At 43.1% G+C, this 20,803-nt stretch overlaps 1 protein-coding gene and 1 pseudogene across 2 annotated transcripts; one reads left to right on the top strand and one right to left on the bottom strand.

Annotated features, from left to right (window-relative positions):
• Positions 1–3,618: 3,618 nt before the first annotated feature.
• Positions 3,619–12,032, bottom strand: CFAP144 (cilia and flagella associated protein 144). Of its 2 annotated transcripts, none has more exons than XM_090271591.1 (4): positions 11,903–12,032; positions 8,757–8,816; positions 6,915–7,018; positions 3,619–3,810 (listed from the first exon to the last, which is right to left on the bottom strand). In XM_090271591.1, exons 1-4 carry the CDS (start codon positions 12,015–12,017, stop codon positions 3,700–3,702), a joined length of 390 nt encoding a protein of 129 aa, XP_090127717.1. In that variant the 5' UTR covers positions 12,018–12,032; the 3' UTR covers positions 3,619–3,699. The 2 variants fall into 2 exon arrangements, with proteins under 2 accessions (XP_090127717.1, XP_090127716.1); XM_090271590.1 differs by lacking the exon at positions 11,903–12,032 and adding an exon at positions 11,550–11,796.
• LOC150014735 (spermine synthase pseudogene) lies at positions 11,917–13,277 on the top strand (annotated as a pseudogene).
• The last annotated feature ends 7,526 nt before the right edge of the window (positions 13,278–20,803 follow it).

Raw genomic sequence — 20,803 nt, 5'->3', positions numbered from 1 at the left:
TAATGACTTCAATGTCCGTAGGCGACAGTCACCGTGCGGACAGCAGCGTGTGGAATTGTATTCTCTCTGAGCCTCTGTCTCCCAGCAGTGAACCGATACAACAATTTACAAAAGTAGATGATGAGAGGATTGATGAACAAATATGAAACCGCAGTAAAGAAATGAAAGGTGATAAGGCTGGAAGCAAAATGTGAAAAGCATGAAAATGGAGTTGAAGTCATCGCTGAGGTGGGCGTGGTGACACTGCTGTCATTCTAGAGAGTAGATGTGCTGCCAGGGAACTTGTGCACATAACAAGGAAAGTGATGGAGAGGATGAAGACGTCCCAGAACTAATGGCACTGGCAGAAATACCCACATTGAAGGGGTCCTTGGAGATATTTTGTCACATTGAAAATAGAAATGGTTAAATGTTGGAAGTAAATCCCAATTCAGAAATGAGTAAGATTAGTTGCCGAGGCATAGAAACTGCCTGCTCCATATCATGCATAAAAGGGAAAAGAAGGCAAGCACTTGTTTAATAGGAAATGCACTTGATTCTCAATGTTTTGTTTTAAATTGTAGTCTACTAAATAAATAATAGTGTTAGTTTTTAATTTTCGAATGCATTTCACAGTAAGATGTTTACTGGTTTGACAAAAATTTTAAAATATGCATTATCATGAATATATTCTGAGGAGAGCATGGAAAGTGGATTAGTTGATATGCAGAGAGATTAGTCTATGATCTCGTGTAAATTATAAAACAGATTACGTTCCAGATTCTTTTCCATCACAGTGTTATTTGCTGTGAAAGTGGTGATGATCTCTCCTGCTTGTGTGCTTAAAAAGAGCAACTACATTTCCTCTGCTTTCACTTCCTTCCCAACAGCACCCTGAGAGAGTGAGAGAGAGCTGTTACTTTGTACATCAACTCATCTAAAAAGGTAGCCATATATACAGACAGTCTTCACTTTACACGGTAGTGTAGCACCACAAAAATGACCCCGTGCTGAAACTATGCAAAGTGATCTTAATATATTTTGACAAAATTTTTTCAATGTGGGGGTTGTGGTGCATGGAGCTTCCAGGCCCTCTTTGGGCTCGCCACCCTCCCAACACCAGGATGTGTTCGCACACCTGAAGCTCTCTAAACCCCTGCAGTTAGCGAGCGTTATGGAGGATCATGATGTAGGCATGATTGATTAAATCTTGGCCATTGGTGAGAAAGTCAGTCTTCACCCTGTTCTCTCCTCAGAGGTTGTGGTAGGGCTGAAAGTTCCAAGGTTCTAACCAAAGCTTGGTCCTACGGGTGAGCAGTCCCATGTTGGATCTGTCTAGTGACTGCCCAGAGTCAGCTCATTACAACAGGCTACCACATAGGAAACTGCTAGGGACTTAGGGGCTCTGTGCTAGGAACTAAAGAACAAGTATCTGTATACGACATTGTTAGGTAGCAGCAAGGAGTGAGCAGCTGGAAGGGAAATAAAGCAGGGCCCCTGCCCAGTGCAGTCTAATGAAAAAACAGGAGGCTAGAAACAAAAGGGAGACATGTCTCACCTGCTGACCCAGCAACCTTATCCTGAGCCTGGTCTGATAAGATTGCCAGGTGTTCCGAGAATCACAAGCAAAACTATGATAGTGCAGGAGGAGGGGCCCTTGAAAGTCTGTGTATTGTCTCCACTAACTGGGAAAGAAAGCCTTTGGAACTGTGTATTAATTCCAAGGTCTAGAGATGGGGAGGAAGAGGGGAAATCTAGAAACTAACTAAAGTATATAACCCTTGAACCCCAATAGTTGGGGTACTCAGATTAGCTGGGTGCCCATTTGTAGCCAGGTGCTCAAATGTATAGAGCAAACTTACTAAACTTTTATTTCCTCTATACATGCGCCATTCACACTAGCTGGGTGCCTGCTTGCAGCTTTGTGCTGAGGTGTATTTCATAAATGAGCTTGCTCTCTCGTTTCCACTATACGTGTTTGTCTCTCGCCTGAATTCTCTTGCAAGCAAGACGAGAGCCGAGGAGGGCAGCCGTCCTGACTGGGCAAATATCTGTATATCATATCACCCCCTGGTCTTTGACCACAGATCCCTCCCAGCAGCGATTTTCAATGGGTGAGCTGCAAAAATATTTTAAACATGCAATACCTATTTAGTCAGGGGCACCAACTTCCTTTCCCTTAGATTGTCAAATAAAAAAATGACAACAGCCAACACAATAGCCATCCAGTCTGAATGAATTAAAATTATACCTTTTTTTGGCCTTATTGGCAAAAAATGTTTTTTGGTGTGCCACGGAATTTTAGTATATAGATGCCATGAGATGAAAAAGGTTGAAAATCGCTGCCTTACAGCAAAAGGATTATTGGCACATTTCTAGGTTCCCACATAGTTATTAATAATTAGTTTTGTCCCTCATCATATTGTATGAAAATGTCTCCCAGGGGAGGCCACTCAGGTTTGCAGGCTTTCAGTAGATACTGTCAGGTTCCCAAAGCAGGATGATTTCAGCAGGATATGGCTTCACCCCTTCAGGCATGACGCCAGCAGCCACGTGGAAGAGGCACGCAGGGGCTCCCACGCCTTCCCTGGTCGCCCCCTCCTAGCACCTCCACGTGTTCCCGTGTTCCCGGACTGGCGTTCCCCACCATTTTATTTCTATTTTTTTAAAGATTTTATGTATTTTTAATGAGAGGGGAAGGGAGGGAAAAGAGACGGAAAGATCTATGTGAGAGAAACATCAATCGGTTGCCTCCCATACCCACCCTAACTGGCGACTGAACGTGAAACCCAGGCACATGCCCTGACCGGGAATCCACCAGCCTTTTACTTTGCAAGACAACAGCCCAACCAACTGAGCCACACTGGTCAGAGCTCCCCAGCTCTTTTTATTTTTTTGATATAGAAGTTTCTCTAATTTTTTTGTTTTTACATTACCTTTTAGTCCCCTTTTACCCCTCCCCCCAGATATCTCTAAAATGACATTTAAAAGTGTCTATGTGTGTGGGTGGGGTTCTCTTTAGAGCTGCTTTATTTTTCCAGAGAGGATTCCATCAGCTTCAAACCCAGGGTAAACATGCAATATAGGTGGGGGCCAGGGATTCAAGCTCCCCCTCCCAGACTTTCATTGCTTTCAGCCTCATACCTCATCGCTACCCTGTGCTTTATGTAATTTCCCTCAACCCTGGGCTTTTCCCATTTCTCCTGAGAATAACCCTCTGGTGTGGGAGATGTTAAACGCCTGGATCCTGGCGTGCGTGGACTGGGCCTCCCTGCAGACTCCCCGACCAATGTCCACTTTCGTCTCCCTGTTTCACACCCCATTCTGTCTGAGGGTCCAAGGAGGCTGGGACACGGGCTCTATGAGGAGAGGTGTCCCATTTAGCTTGTGTTTGGTGGCTTCTTAGACCCTGTTTCGTCTTCTAAATGTCTTCAGTTGTCTTGGCTGCTAATGATTCTCTCCGGTTCTGTCTGGATTCATACCACCTGTATCTCTTTATTTCCTTGACTAGGGCCTGGAGAGGCAGAGGAGATGCTGTTCGCAGTTAGTTTTCTGTCTTTAACTGGCCTTTGACTAGTTTAGAAGATGAAGGATTTGAACAGTGGGCATGGGGAGAAAGAAGAAACAGGAGACTGGGTATAAGTTTAGACTTTAAAGCATCTTTATCTGGGTGGCACGCACTCTGGGGATTAAGGATGGGTAGACCTCACTGCTGGCCGACTACTTGTGGTGGTCACCTTCACCCAAGCTCCACATTTTAGCCTTATACAGAGTGATGTCACTGTGGACCCTGAAGTGGTTCAGCCTGCGGTCATCACGTTCTGGGTTGACCTAGACAGGAGAGCAGAAGTGTCAGAAAGCAGCCTGTAGGGGAGGGGGAAGAGGTACCGGGGTTAGAAGTCGATAGACCTGGACTTGAATCAGGTCCCACCTTGCTAAACCCAGTTTGTGAAATAAGATGACAACACTGACATCACAAAAACTTCAGGATTGGATGAGAATGTCCTGTGCCAAGTTTCTGCCCTTCCCTTTCCACTGCCTAAGTTCAAGGCCTAAGGACTCTGTCCCCCACTGAAACGTGAGTTCCAGGAGGGCAGGTGCTGTCTTAGTCACTGCTTATTCCTGCACCCAGAAAAGTATGTGGCACATACTAGAAACGGTACATATTTGTGAAGGAGTGAATGAATGCTGTAGTTACACAGAGAACTGAGTAAGAGTGAGAACTCGGACACATAAATCTTACAGAAGCTCTGCTGTGCTATTAACCTAAAGGACATGGTTCAGCACATGTGGAGACCAGAGGCAGAATGGTCTGCATCAAGTGTGACTTCCCCAGTGTCCTATTACTGCAGTTGGGCGGGCTGAGGTCCTGCCAGGGGCCAGGAAGCCCTAAGTGAAATTGGGGCTGATCAAGCCTTTCCCGCCTTCAAGTACAAGTTGTTTGCACAACTGGATGTAACGGTATTGGGGCATACTTTCTTACTATGCCACCACTGCCATCTAGTGGCAATGTCCCCAGTTTGTAATGATGAACATGCTTAGCTTATCTGCAGACCCTTCACAACTCCACAGTGAAGAAGTGATGTGAGGCCCACACAGTCAGTGATCTGCAAGGTCTGCGGACGGGGCGGGGCTGGCCCGGGCAGTCACACCAGTCCTTCCTGTCATGGCATGGTGACTCAGGTGTGATATGTGCTTGTCAAAGATGCAGCATCTCCACGTGTACACTTTGTACCCATGGGAGTCAGGCCTTTATCTTTAAGAAAATGAAGAACAATGAACTAAAGTATTGTGCTTTGTAATAGTTTTATAAGTCACCAAATTACCTAACTTGGGTGATTTTTAATTCACCTTCACATTTGTCCCTTCACAGCCCTCCTTTTACTCACTGTAAGTGAGCCCCTCCCCCCACATGCACACATCCTGCCCTACTTCCCTTTGAACATCCATCTCTTCCCCAGCTGTCTACCTGGCCTTTCCCTCTTGGACTCAGCCCCCTATGAAAGCGGTGGGGCTCCTACTGGAACCCTCGCCCTGTTTCCCACAGTCTCCTCTCTCCAAGGTGATGCCCTGTGTCTGAAGAGGGGCTGTGGCAAATGGGCAACTATTAGCTCTTCCTCACTGGTAGAAGTGACTTATTGAGACACTTATTCAATGTCTATGCAGTCGCCCTGTGGCACAGCCACATGCCTCAGACTGCAGTTGTAGAAATGGTGTGAAGGCCAGATCCCCATCGTAGAAATAAGAGAGGGACTGGGTATGGGGACTTGGTGGGAGGGGGTACGCTACATGATTACTCAGTGGACAAAGAAAGAGTCCAGGGGAAGCACCTGATAGCCCTCAGTGGGGCCATGTGCCCTCCTTTCTATTCTTCATTGACAGCATAGTAGCCCGCATTTATTGAGCACATACTATGTGCTAGGTACTATCCTAGCAAGTTATATACATTCTTGGCTGATCCTCACAACAAACATTTAAGTATTGATATTTTTATTTCCGTTTATCAGTATATAAATGGAGATTCAGAGTTTCAGTTCACACAATTAGAAAGTGGTAGAGCTGGGATTTGAACTCAGGTTGTCTGGCTCCAGAGACACCATGTTATATTGAAACACTGAACTGACTTGTAACAGCAGGAGGCACATGGTACTATAGAGGCACAGGGCACAGTGTGGGGTAGAAGTCCTTTAATGGGACTTTGTGGAAGAGTGTGACTCCTGAGCTGTCTGGAAGGATGAGTAGGACTTCCCCAAGGAGTACTGGATGGGGGTCCAGAGCGGGCTACAGGAGCAGTACATGTGGCGTTACAGGGTGTGTGAGATCCTGGCACCTTTGAGACCATGAAGCTCTGATACAGCTGTGGAACAGTGTCTGCAACATCGAATCACCCACGAAATATACAGATGCACTAAAAGACAAGTGTTAAAAAAAAAAAAAAACATTTAGGAGAAAATGTAGGGGAAAAATTAATTGTTTTGTAACTCGGTCGTCGTCGTCGGCAGCCGTCCGTCTCGAGAGACGATGGTGTAGCTTCTTAAGAGTCTTATCTGCACCGCCGAGAATGGCTGTGCAGTCCGACTCGGGAGTGACATGGTATCTGTCTCCTCCCGTGTTGAATCGACATCTTGTGATGACGCTGGAGTGTCCTCTCCAGTGAAGCTGAAGCTACAGAGCCTGGGCAGGGTGATATGGAGGGTCTGCTGTTGCCCATGCAGCAGACCCTGTAACTCAGTATGTTGAAGATTTTCCTAAGCAAGGCACAAAACCCAGAAACCACTATGGTGAAAATTGGTATACTGCCTACTTAAAAATTAAAACCTATGTGATGAAAGATGTAAGCAGAGTTAAAAAAAAGAATGGCACAAAGTTCTTCAAGAAGTCTATAATTGGAACTATCGTAACAACATCAATAAAATATACAAAAAAGAAAAAGTATATATTTTCCTCAGTAACAGAAGCCCTATATCATTTAGGGTGATGATGTGCTGAAGGCTCCTTGTAGCTAGCGGGGATCTTCCAATGAAATGAGGTGAGAATGGTTACTATCATTCCCACTTCACAGGTAAAGGGACAGAACTTAGAGGTGTTATGTGACATGGCCAAGACCAGCCTACAAATTACTTAAAGCAGATTTAGTCTGTTATCAGCAACCTTTGTTTCAATCAACACTTACATGGCACTTACTATGTGTCAGGCTCTGTTCTTGCACCTTACAAGTCCTACCTCATTTATTCCTCATAACCTTATGAGGTATACACTGTAATATCTCCAGTTTACACTGAGAAAACAGTCATAAAATAGCTCGGTCACATAGTCAATGTCACACGGTTAGTAAGTGGTAACCAGAGTTTAAAACCAAGCATCTGGTCCATACTCTGCTATCTTAGCCCCCACCTCTGGTGCCCCTGCTTCCTAAGTAAAGGAGACATACTTACCAGGGGCTCTGAGAACCACCCAAGTTCTTGGCTTTCAGTCTGTGTCTCTGGGTATTTCTTCCTGGGTCCCTGGGCAGCATGGTGAATAAGATTCAGAAACTTGTCTGGAGGATGGGGTCAAGAGTCAGTATTTGGGAACAACATGTTGTCCTGTGCCCGTTTTACTCTCTATACTTTCTTTCTTAGAGGCCGAGCACCTGGGCTCAGAGGCTTGCTTAGCCTCGCACAAAGGATGCCATTCATTTTTCAATAAATATACGTTCAGCACAAACTGTGCCAGGCAGTGTTCTGGGCTCTGGAGGTAGCCTGAGACAGACATGGTCCCTGCTCTCCTGGAGCTCCTAGTCTGCGAGGAGGGACAGGGGACCCAATGTACAAGTATACAAGCAAACCCAATGGTGGCAAACAGTGATGCGAACTGTGGAGAAGGGAGTAGTCAAAGGGGCACACAGAGGTCAACTGACTGCATCCCACACGACTGTGAGATGAGGCCTCTCTGGACGCCTAGCAGGAGCCAGCCCAGGGAAGGAGGCAGAGGAAAAACCGCACCGCTGCCGGCAGTGAGAGCGAAGGCCTGAGGCCTGAGTGACCTTGGACAGTGCAGCTGTGGCCCAGAGGAGGAGGAGGAGGGCTGTGAGGGGGCCAAACCCTTTTGTTTGGAAATAAGCCTGGCTGCCAATACCAGGTGTATCTGCAGCTCCACAGCTTAAGGACTTAAAGAATTTTTATTTTTAGTTTCTACCTTATCAAGTCTCAATTTGAGAGAGGCAGTTTGACCTCAGGAAGAACCTGGGGTTTGTAGGGGGACATTCCTGGATCTTCCATTACTAGCCTGTCAAGGGGTTTAACTTTTCTGGGCCTCACTTTGTCATCTGTAAAATGGGAGGAAAATATGCACCTCAGCAAAGCAACCTAGAATGGACGGAAGGACTGTGAATAAAGGCTGTGGCATCTAGCCAAGCTCATGCTTAGCATAAGAGAGCTAGTACAGTAGTCCCTCTCTATATCGTGGTTCACTTATTGCGGCCTCACTGTATTGTGGGATTTTTAAAATATTATATTTAATTACTTATCGCGGATTTTTCGCTATATTGTGGGATTTTGCGGTACTGTATACGTATGTTCTTAAAGCTACGTGGGTTTAAGAGTGTAGAATATATTTAAGAACATAAGTAGTGTTTATAAAAGTGTGGAAAAAGTTAATAAGAGAGTGGGAAAGGTTAATAAGGAACTGGGAATGGTTTATAACTGTGTGGGAAGGGTTTATAAAGCCTTAAAATACATATAAATACTAAAATAAATGTAAGGTTCCTACTTTGTGGATTTTCACCTTTTGCGGGGGCATCTAGAACGTAATACCCGTGATAAGTGAGGGAATACTGTAATAAACTAATTGTATTAACGTATATTTACTGATCACCATGTACCAGATACTGTTCTAAGCACATGAAATATTTTGTTCACTCTTCACAAGAACCCTAAGAGAGAAGCTCAGGGAGGTATAAAAGTCTTGCCCAAAGTCACACAGATAATGAATGGCAGAACCAGGATTTGAACTAAGTATGATTCCAAAACTTGTGTTTATAACAGCTAATGTTTGATGAATGAATGAAAGCAATGTTAAGGTCATTAGAAACATTGCTGTTGGCTTGAAAGTTAATAACCTGGGAGTATGGTGGAATATGTCAGACTCTTATAGGCTTAGTTAGTATGAGTCCATTTTCCAGATGATCAAATCAGCAGACTGTGATTTGCCCCAAGGTGAGACACCCTGAGAGAACTGTGCAGCCACCTGCCCCTCTCTGTTCTACCTCAGTGGTGTTCTCAAACCCCAGGACTTACCGTCTGCAGGTTCCTCCACGTTATCGTGCCAAGACATGGGTTTTCTGGTGATAGTGTGAACTAGGGCAAAAATAGAATCACAAGTTCACATCAAAACACTAATTCCTTACCCTCCCTAAGACCCACCATAGGCCTGACACCCATTTAGTATTTTCTCAGTGTCTGTCACATGTCAGGTATTGTGCTGGGCACTAGGGAATAAGGCCCTCAAGGACCTCACAGTCTAGAGTGTCACTCTCCAGTTCGGTGGCCATCAGCCACATGTGGCTACTTGAACTTGAATACTTAAATACAATTAAAAATTAATTCCTAAGTCACAGCAGGCACATTTCAAGTGCCCAATAGCACATGTGGCTCATGGCTACCATTCTGGGCAGCACACTGCCAAATGTTTTCTTAGACAGCATTGGTGTTCAGGGATGCAGACATACCACTCAGCCAAACAAGGTTAGACAGATAGTGATCTATACCCAGGAGGCCACACGATAACAGAGGCACAGAATCCACAGACATCCACTTAGCTTGTCATTACTGGTGCACTGGACACAGGGCTGTAAACAGAGAAGGTTCCCACACTCCCTGACCTTCCGTTCTATTTGTGGTGACAGACAATACACGTAACTTCAGGGAAATACAAGCGAGAAGCAGAACAATTAAGTATGTTCCATGGGGAGAGAGTTGATGATGGGGTGGGAGTGGGAGATACATTAGAGCAGAGTCCCACATAAAGTGAGGGATTGTGCTTGGTGAGGGTGTGGACAGAATCTGAGAGTAACCCTGGTGACTTTGAGAAACATGTAAAAGGCCAGAGTAATTCAAGAGGAGTGAGCTAGGTGGAGTGGTAGGAAATGAGCAGAGGCCACAAGGAACCAGTGGTCTTCCAAAGTGATTTTATCTAAAACTTCTAGTAAAAAAACTTCTGAGCATGTATCCCTCATATATATATATATATATATATATGATTATCAGTATAGTAACAAAGCAAATGGTTCTTTATTTCTACATAAAAGTAAACATAAGTACAAGTTCTAATATTTTCTCACTGTACTGCAAGGATCATATTAATCATGTTTTCAGGGGCACGACTTGGGAGAGCATCGCTTTTCCTAGAAAGCTGGAAAGCTGCTGAGGAATTATTTAAGTTGTTGGAATGGACCAAACTTAAACAAAATTGTACATTAATTTGCTTTCCTTAAATTAGTGGTTGGAGTCTCTAGGAGAAAACCAGGTTAAATTGTAAGAAAAGTAGAGACATTAGATTTTCTGTGCGTGCGCGCGCACACACACACTGGGTAACTGTGAGAGATGGCTATGCTACTTAGCTTGACTGTTTTAATGATTTCACTATGTATGTTAAAATATCATGTAATATACCTTAAATATATACAATTTTATGTTAAAAATGACATTACATTTTTCCCTATGGAGCTGGGTTGCAGTGAACTAGAGTAAATTTAGTCTAGAAGTTGGGGGAACAAATTCAGGAAGAAGGGACAATGTTTATAAAGAGGTTTGGAATACAGGACATGTTGGGAAATCAATTTATTTAGATGGCAGGAGAGAAAGGAGCATGTGGCTGGTGCAGAGTATGCACTAAAATGTTTCTCAAAGGAGAAGTGTGTGGGTGGGGAGGGGACTGAAGACGAAGCTAGGTGGGCAGCAGAGCTAGATCTACAGGGGTCCACAGATCAGCTCGGAAGCTGTGGGGCCACTGAGGATTTTGCAGAGGAGTGGCAGGATCAAAGATGCCTTTTAGCATACCTCTAGCCAGTAGTGTAAGGCTTGTTGGGGAGGACGGGGAACTTGGAGGAAAAGAGTAGCTAAGAGCCCATCAGATCAATCCAGGCAGAAGTGAGGAGGGCTCTCGAGGCCTGGGGATGAGCATGGAGAGAGAGGCAGACTCGGGCACTATTTAGAGGACAGAATTAAGTGGGGAGAGGTGGCAATGGCTTCACATGCATGATGGTGTGCTTCACTGAGGTAGGAACATGGGAAAGGGCAGGTGAGAGAAATGTTAATAACCTGAGGACTTATATGTGTGGAGTGAGGGAGAGGAATTGAGGATGACTCCCAGGCTCCTAACGTGGGAGAGCAAATGGCTGTGGTGACTTTTGCAAAGACAGGATATTCTGTCTAGTAGCAGCAGGTGCGGAGGGGGGGAGATGTGCTTAGCTTTGGAACTAGTGAGTTTGAGGCAGCCATGGATCGTCCAGGGGAAGGGGGAGCTGGGAGGTGTTCGGGCATATGGGTCTGGTGCTCCATTTGAGCGTCAGTGGTATTCAGGGGGAGCTGATGTTAGGGGACCAGATGAAACCACCCAAGGGATGTTCAAAGTAAGGAGAGGACGGTAAGGCCATTTTATCAGGGGGTTCCTATGGGCCCTGAGTCTACTATCCTTGAACTTTCCGAAGGTCTAAGACGAGTTAGAAGCCTGAAAGGAAAAAAACAAGAAAACAAAACTCAAGCATTTTTCCTTAAAAGACAAACCAAAACCACAGGCAAAAGAAAATACACAAAACCCTGCCAATATAATTATTTCAAAATCAAAATCATAAAGACTTTCAACTTTCTTGCAACAGAAACATTTCACTGCAACCATTTAAATACATCTAATATATTTGATGTGATGAGGGGTGAGACACACCCCTCCCCCTGCCCTCCCTAAAAGTCCTAGTTCCTGAAGTCTAGGAATGGGCGCGAAGTCAGAGAAGGTCTCTCCTACGGTGCCCCGCCCCAATCCCGCCTCCCCCTGACCCGCACCCCGGAAGGCTCCCTCGACGGGGCGCCCCTCACCCTTGCGCAGGGGATTCACGTGATACTGCGTGTAGAGTTTCTGGGTTCGTAGCTCTCTGAGATACAATTCCCGCAAGATCTGGTTCTGATGCACCTCATCTGGTATCACCTTTTCCTTTTGGCGTCCAGCCATGGCCTTGACCCCGCTGAGTCCGACCCAGCTTCCTGTCACTGCCTAAGATACTCTCGCGGAAGGCGGGCCCCTCCCCTCCCCGTCGCCGTCTTCAGGCTATTAAGTCCCAGGCCGTCTCCAGGCAACAGCGTCCTAGGTTACCCTCCTCCCTCCGCTCTCACTCCGGCCCGCCCCCGCCCTTGCCTAGAATCTTATTCGAAGCTTGGAGCGCAGGGCTCACCTTCCGCTGCGTCTCTGGACGTAGCCTGGTTACTAGGACCGCCCCTGGATATGGCCGGAAAAGGACTCGTGCCGTGGCAGACCCTGGCGGTAATGGGCTTATGATTGGATCTCATCTGGGCCAGTCATTTACTACAAAAGATTTTGGAGGGGGTCAGAAACTTCTCCTACTTTGGGCAGGTCCCGCCGGCCGCCGTCTGAGCGGCTGCAAGGCTCCCAGCCTCCCGCGGCCGCCTCCGTCGGGCCCGGCCCAGGGTTTTAACTATGGCCGCGGCGCGGCACAGCACGCTGGACTTGCGGCTCGGCGCCCAAGCCGACTGCGGGACCCTTCTAAAAAGTCTCAGGTCCGTTTTCCAGGAGCAGGGGATGACGGAGTCGCTGCACACCTGGCGGGACCATGGCTATTTAGCGACCTACATCAACAAAAATGGCAGCTTTGCCAACTTGAGAATTTACCCACATGGCTTGGTGTCGTTGGACGTTCAGAGTTACGACAGCGCTGCTCAAGCCAAAGAGGTTGATGGTCTTTTGAACAAAGTAGAAGAAAAAATGAAGGAACTGAGTCTGGACAGCCCTGGGCGGGTGAAGCGACTGCCACCCATAGTTCGAGGAGGCGCCATCGATAGATACTGGGCCACTGCTGATGGCCGCCTGGTTGAGTACGACATAGACGAAGTGGTATATGATGAAGATTCACCTTATCAGAATATTAAAATTCTACACTCGAAGCAGTATGGAAATATTCTCATCCTGAGTGGGGATGTTAATCTGGCAGAGAGTGATTTGGCCTATACCCGGGCCATCATGGGCAGTGGCAAAGAGGATTACACTGGTAAGGACGTACTGATCCTGGGAGGCGGAGATGGGGGCATATTATGTGAAATAGTCCGACTGAAACCAAAGATGGCCACTATGGTAGAGATTGACCACATGGTGATTGATGGATGTAAGAAATACATGCGAAAAACGTGTGGCGACGTCTTAGACAATCTTATGGGAGACTGCTATCAGGTTCTCATAGAAGACTGTATTCCAGTACTGAAGAAGTATGCCAAAGAAGGCAGACAGTTTGATTATGTGATTAATGATTTGACAGCTGTTCCAATCTCCACATCTCCGGGAGAAGATTCCACATGGGAGTTTCTCAGACTGATTCTTGACCTCTCAATGAGAGTACTGAAGCAGGATGGGAAATACTTTACACAGGGGAACTGTGTCAATTTGACGGAGGCCCTTTCACTCTATGAACAACAGCTTGGGTGCCTCTATTGCCCTGTGGAATTTTCGAAGGAAGTTGTCTGCGTCCCTTCATACATGGAATTGTGGGTATTTTACACTATTTGGAAGAAAGCTCAACCTTGAAGATCAATATGCCCTCATCATGTGTGCTGCAAATAGCCTTCCTGACCTTCGTATGCTGCACATGACATAGAATTGAGTCAGGCGATTGATGGTGACTTTCTTCAGGTTTTGTTTTTTAAATTATTACTTTTAATTTTTAAAAAAGCAAATGGAAAATATATGTTATGATGAGCTGGGTTGCTAGTTTTTTGAAAGACAGTCAGCAAAGGCTGCTAAATGTACACTGAACCCTTGTATTGTGACTATTTTTATTTTTTTAATGTGTGGGCTTTTCTTGTTTTTTTGATTTGTTAGACTTTGAATTTGATTGTTTGGTGGAGTCAACATCATGTTTTGTTCTGGAGGGAAATGCGGTATTTCTTTCCCAAAATGTTAACTTAGATATTAGTAATGGTTTGATTAAAACTGCAAATGAGGAAAAAATATGAAAGAAACCTCTCTTGCTTTAATGTAGATGCCCAGAATCCAGCCCTCTGTGTGTCTCACAAAACAGCAGGGGTCTCATCTGAAAAGACATTCTGGCCCAGATCATCCATGTGATCATACAGACAGAATAACCCTCTCCTAACTTAAGTAACTGGGGAACTTTATAGGTTATTTAAAATTTTTTAATTGTGGTAAAATATACATAAAATTTTGCCATCTGGACCATTCTTAAGTACACAGTTCAGTAGTGTTACGTGTATTCACATTGTGTGAGATCTCCAGAACTTTTCCATATCCATTAAACAACAGTTCCCTATTTCCCTTTCCCCCATCTCCTAGCATCCATCAGTTTACTTTCTCTTTTATGAATTTGACTATTCTAGATACCGTATATAATATAGTTTATTTTAAAAGAGCCAAAATAGGCCTAGCATAAAGAAAGGAGCCCCCCATGGTTTTAAAAGTAAGCAACTAAACACTGACTCCAAAGCCTGTGCCCTTCCCCACTACCTTCCTTCCTTCCTTCATTTATGCACTCATTCGTTTGTGACACAGTGTGCTCCAGGATTTGTTTATGTCTGGGGGACACAGTGTTGAGCATGTCAGTTGTGTGAACATGTCTGCAGTTTTCTGAGCCCAGCAAATGACTTCATGACTCCTTTAGCTCCTGCTCTTTGGCTTGGAAGTCTCTCCCACATTGTCTATCTGGGCAACACCTACTCAGTATTTATAGTGAGCTCACATGTAATCATCTTTCAGAGACCTTTTTGGACTCTAGCTCCTAGTCCAGTTTTTCTTTGTGCCATGCTTTACCTCAAATCTACAATTATTAGAATATTTTACTAACTAATTTGTTTATATCTAAGTTACTTGAGAACAAGAACTATATCTGGTCCATCTCTGTATTATTAGTACCTGGCACAATATGGACAGGTGTAGATATTTGGTAAGTGTTCACTGGCTGACTGGATGTCTGACCAGTTGGCACTGTGATTTTCTTCTGTTTACATCATTACAGATTACATCACGCGCTGGCTGAGCTGGAGATATGCCTTTGTTATTTGTCATTGTGAACTATGCCTGGGTCCCTTTTCCTAGTGAGGCTCAAATAGCCTCCTGAAGTCTTCACTACCTTCCTGAGACTGAGAATAAAATGAACCATCATTCTGCTAAGGAGCCACACTGTTGTCTGTGTGACAACTAGCAAGACTTTATCCCAGCCAAACTCACATTTTTTCAACCTGCGCAAGTAGTACAGCCCTTCCTCCACAGAAGGCTGGGCTAGGTGGACACTTAGAATGAAGAGGGGTTGGAATTCCTGTAGCTTCATCCTCTCTCCACCCCAGCTCTACATCATTGTTTTCCTGATATGGAGCCCTGATAGAAGCTCTGAACATACTCGCATTAACACCCCAGCAGGCCATCCCAGTGACTCGGGTTAGCTTCTGTTTACTTTGGGTCATTCCAGTCCATCAGTGTGCTTCTAAACTCTGAGACTATGTATTGAAAAATCAGTGTGCTTCTAAACTCTGAGACTATGTATTGAAAAATACTGAAGAGCTGAAAAACATAATCATCCTGGCCCTTTATTTCATCCAGTGTCCAAGGTTACAGATTTTTCTTGAAATTTATGCATTACCTTTCATTTAGGATCAGAGTCTGAAACCCAGATAACAGGACTACAAAATAAAATATCATTCACTTTAGTGACAAACTGCATTATCTAGGAATTGATCTAACAAAGGATGCATGAAACTTTTATGAAGAAAAAAAATTTCATAACAAAAAATCTTAAATGAAATAAACATTGTATGCTGATGAGACATCTATGGAAGAGAATCACAAACTAGATGTACAACAGCTGTATGGACAGAACTTTTAAAAAATGTTGATTGAAAAAACCAGAAAAGGCTAAGGTTTGAAACATAATACTATTAATTACAACTAGAAACAGACCAATCTATATGGTACAAGACCAGTTTTACATGGTACAAAGCTAATGTCTGGTTAAGGAGTTTAGGGAGGCAAAATATAGGGTGAAAAAATAAAGCAAGACTTTTACTTCTCCACAATAGAGTAACTGGGACTGGGCTTGCCCTCCTGCTACAAGTAACTTGACAAAATACATGAAACAACTGTTTTCAGGCATAAGATAACAAGGTGTGATCTCTACAATTGCCCCGAATGTCTGCCTGGAGACACTTTCTGAAATAAGCAGGAAAAGGGAACCCAAGCTGAGCCTGGCAATATTGCGTTGTTGAGAGAACATAGATTGGAACATAGGTTGAGGTTCAGGAAGTGTGAGGCAGCTGAAAATTTGTAGAGCTGTAAACTGGAGAAGAGGAAGAGAAGGAGGAGGGAATTGAAGGGGAAGAAGGGGAGAAGGAAAAGGGAAATTTATAGCTTTAAGTACTGGTATTAGAAAAGAATCAAAGTACAGTAGTGATGGATGAGGCTTCTACCTTAGGAATCTGGAAAAAAGGAGCAAATTTTAATAAAAATTAAGAATTAGACAAAAAAAATAATAAAGAGTGGAAATCAATTACATGGAAAACAGGCAAGCAATATATAAAACCAAGAAAGTAAAAAACTGTTTTTTTGAAAATATTGACAACATGGATAAACTTCTAGCTAGACTAAGGGAAAAAAGAAAAGACACAAAGGACCATTATAATGAATAAAAATGGGACATCACTACACATCATACAGATATTAAATGAACAATAAGGAAATATTACAAAGGATTTCGTCAATAAATTTGACAATTTAGACAAAACAGGCAACTTCTGTAAAAATATAAATTTCCAGAACTGAAAAAAAGTGGGAAATCTTCAATGCTTTCTGTCTATTTAAAAGTATAATTTTTAATTGAAAAACTTCCCACAATATAAAATCTCCAGGCCCTGATGGCTTTTCTGGTCAATCTGTCAAACAGAATGAAGAAAACACCAATCCTACATAACTTTTTGAAAAAATAAGTGGAGGGAACATTTCCCAACTCATTTTATGAAGTCAGGATTATATCGATACTAAAATCAGAAAAATTATTACAAAAAGGACAACTAAAATAAGTATTTCTCATGATCATACATAAAAAATCCCTTAACTATGTATTAGAAAATAATATCCAGCACTGTATGTATTTAAAAAATAATATATCATGACCCAATGAGGTTTGACAAACAGATACCAGGTTGGTTTAATGTTTGGAAATACCCATTGCCATATTAATGCATAAAGGAGACAAGCCATATGATTCTCTCTCTACATTTGGCAGATGGGGAGGGAAGGGGAAAGGGGAGAACCGCTGGGATGCGAATGAGAGATCCCTGCACCTACCTCCTGACTCTGCAACTTGTCAGAACTCACAGTCACAAGGCAGAGGTTCTTGAAAAGTATTTACACTTAAAAAACAAACAAAAAAACAAAAAACAAAACAACAGAAAGCCACAAACTTTTTATTGTGAAACATTATGCATCACAGAAATGTGCTTTCCTCCACAATGTAGCTCACATGGATTTACCACAAAGTACTCATATTGAATCATAACACAAGCCCAGAAATAAAATATCAACTGCCCTCCAAAAGCCTCTCTCATGCCCCTTCTCAAACACTGCCTTCTCCTTTCTCCTCAAATGTAACCACAATCCTGATTTCTAAGTCCATGGATTATACTTTTAACGGTTTTGCATGTTGTATGAAAGCACTCATACATTATTCATGTTTTTGTGTTTGGCTTCTTTTCACCAACATTATGTTTGTGAAATTCACCTGTGCGGTTACACAGAGCTGTGGTTTCGTTATGTTCATTACTGCTTCGTATTCCCTTTTCTGACTAAACTACAACTTACTTATGCATGCTACTACAGATGACATTGGGTTGTTTCAGTAAGGACTGTTACCAATAATGCTGCATGAACATTTCTGTAGATGGCTCTTACAGCACATGTACAAACATTTTGCTGGCTATATACTTAGGAGTGGAATTGCTAGATTATAGGGATTGCTTATGGTTCACTTTTAGTATTTTGCAAAATGGTGGAGCTGATATACTACTCTACTACTACTAGAGTTCTTGTTGCTCCACATCCTTGTCAGCACATGATATTGTCTTTTTAATCATAGCCATCTGATGGGTAAGTAGTAACAACTCATTTTGGTGTTAACTTGCATTTTCTGACTGACTAGTGTGGTTGACCAAGTTTTGTGTTGTTTGTTTTTTGTACATGTGTTGGTTATTAGGTAACCTCTGTTGTGAAGGGCCTCTTTCAAATATTTTCTAATTTTTCTCTTGGATTGATAGTATTTTGTTAATCGATTTCTTGGAGTTCTTTATATTAATATAATATTGATATAGGCCCCTTCAGAGTTGTATATGCTGCATACATCTCACCATTGTATGACTTGCCTCTTTAGTCCTTTAGTGGTGCATTTTGATAAATAAAAGGTACTTAATAGTGTCTCTTTATATTTAATTGTGGTCAGATATTTCAGTCTTTCCTTTTATGGTTAATGTTTGCTAAATGCCAGTTAAGATTTTTTCTTCCTAATTTGATATGGGAAGATATTTTTTAATAATACCTTCTAGATCAGTGCTGTTTAATAAGAAATATGAAGAAAGCTACATATGTAATTTAAAATTTTCTGATATCCAAATAAAAGAACAATACAAAACAGAGAATTAAGTTTTAAAATGTTTTCTTTAACTCAATATATCCAATTTCTTATTTCAACAATTGAATATAAAAATTATTGAGATTTTAAAAATGCTTAGTGTTTAAAGGTTTATTTATTTATTTATCTTTAGAGAGAGAGGAAGGAAGGAGGGAGAAGGAGAGGGAGAGAAACATCGATGTGTGAGAGAAACATCAGTTGGTTGATTCTAGCACTCCCCCACCTGGGGACCTGGCCCGCAACCCAGGCATGTGCCCTGATCTGGAATAGAACCAGCAACCTTTTGGTTCACAGGTTGGTGTTCAATCCACTGAGCCATGCCAGTCAGGGCTGAGTGTTTAAAATCCAGTAAAATTTTTACATATAATAGCACATCTCAAGTGTTCAATAGCCAGGCATGACCACAGAAATTTTGTAAGAGTTATTGTTTTTACCCTTTCACATTGGGATCTGTTTTACATGAAATTGAATTTTGAGAGTTGTGTGATCTAGAATTATAGGTAAATATTTTTTTCATGAGAGTTTCCAATTGACCCAGAACCAATTTATCAAAAAGCTAGTCATATCCCCACTGTTACACTATGTTACTTTTGTCTTAAAGCAAATGTCCACATATATGTGAGACTGTTTCTGGACTCTAGTCTATGCCATTTGTCCTTTGTCTCTGCTGGCACCATTACTACATTATGTTAATTCCTGTAATTTTTGTGATAAGTCCTGATATTTGGTAGGGAAATTGTTCCTACTCGTTCTTAAGAGAGTCTTGTATGATCAGCTTGTAAAGTTACCCCAAACTGTATGTTAGAATTTTGATTGAGATTGCATTGAATCTATGTATCAATTTGAGGAGAGTACTTTATTATTTTTTAAAGTTGTTGACACTATTACAGAGGAGAGTACTTTAAAAAATACATAACATGTATTTTTCTGATGCTGTCATCTGGGCAGAATCTGAACAGGTCTTTGCCTTCCAGACCTGCCACATTCTAGGGTGCAAGCTGCAGGATGAAGGAAAGGTTAACTTCCAGAGTTGTGAAGAGAACACAATGTAGGGTCCCCTTTATTGCAGTAGATGTTTTTTGAGGGCAGAAATGTATAGAATTCCAAGGTCCTAGAATCCTAGGATGTAAAAAATTACATTTTAAAGGAACCAGACTAAAAAATCCTTCTGTGTCAGTAGTAAGAACTTGTGCCCTGTGTGTGAGTCTTCAGGGGCCACCCATTCTTGCATTCGGTTTAATTCAGGGTAAATCAATTGGACTTACCTTCCTAGAGATCAGATTGGATGCTTTTCACTCTTCACTGTTCTTGCTGTTTTCTCTGTGGTCACAGACCCAGTTCCATGGAGAAGCCAGTGAGAAAGGTAGAGGCCTCTGTAGGCTGACTGATAAGGCAGGAGAGGAAAGGAACAGACTCTCAAAAAATAGGAACTTGTTAAAGGTGTCTCTGGCATCTGAAGAGGATTGGTAGGATGAGGATGAAGACAATATACAAATGAGATTAAGGATCGGGTCATGGCTGAAAACAGGGGTCCTGTAGGAAACTGAGCTTACCCTGCAAGCTGAATGTTGACAGACCATCATCTACCAGGTCAGGCTACTGGCAATCCACAGTCCTAGAAGTTCTGAACTGCACCAGAACTGTCCCACTAGTAGGGAAATTATCTCTCCAAGGCAATATTTGTGAATTAGCGGTCTGGATGGGGGAGGGGGAGCTGGAGTATTGACAAGGAGCAGAGACCAATGTACTAGAAAGAGAGGCTAGGAAGAACGAGTAGGGGCAAAGATAGAAGAATAACTAGAAGGGGACCGTGATGAACTGGGCAGAAAGTTGGGGGATCTGGAAGGAACACAGGAACAACTGGGTAGGTAAATTACGTGGGTGGGGTAGTGGAAATAGTTGATACTATTCAGAGGAGGGAGAGCGGTAGGGCAGAAAATACAAAGAGGTGAGTGCCACACGGGAGTAGGGCCAGAAGAGTTAGGATCCAGGTTCGGAAGGCTGCTTAGAAGATGAATTCTTTTAGGGATGTAAGGAGGAGTTGGAGGCTGGGGTTGAGATGAGCAAATTGGAAGCAGCTTGCTTCTCATTTTTCCAAAATGCTGCTCATTTGCCAAAATGAGTCACTGCACATAAGCTCTGAGCTGGTCCAGCAGTCATCTCACACGCTAGCCCTTGTCTTGTGACATAATGCCCATTATGACTCATACACACCCACACCCACCCCACCCCCGCACTGGGCAAATCAGTGAGGCCCCATGGAACCAGGGAAATGGCCCCAGTTTCTAGGTGGAAGAGTGATCGTGGGAAATAACAGTGGAAATGGGCTGTAATATTTGTTCACATTCCCTGGGAAAACATGTACCTATGCCCCTCAGTTGGCAAACATTGATCAAAGGCCTCGGTTCGAATTAGGGGGTTGGGAATTAGGAGTATGGA

This window comes from Furipterus horrens, unplaced genomic scaffold (genome assembly GCF_987537825.1).
Source record: "Furipterus horrens unplaced genomic scaffold, mFurHor1.1.pri manual_scaffold_3, whole genome shotgun sequence".
NCBI classification, from domain to species: Eukaryota; Metazoa; Chordata; class Mammalia; order Chiroptera; family Furipteridae; genus Furipterus; species Furipterus horrens.
The sequence above is the reverse complement of the archived record's forward strand: the minus strand, read 5'-3'. Positions and strand labels throughout refer to the sequence as shown.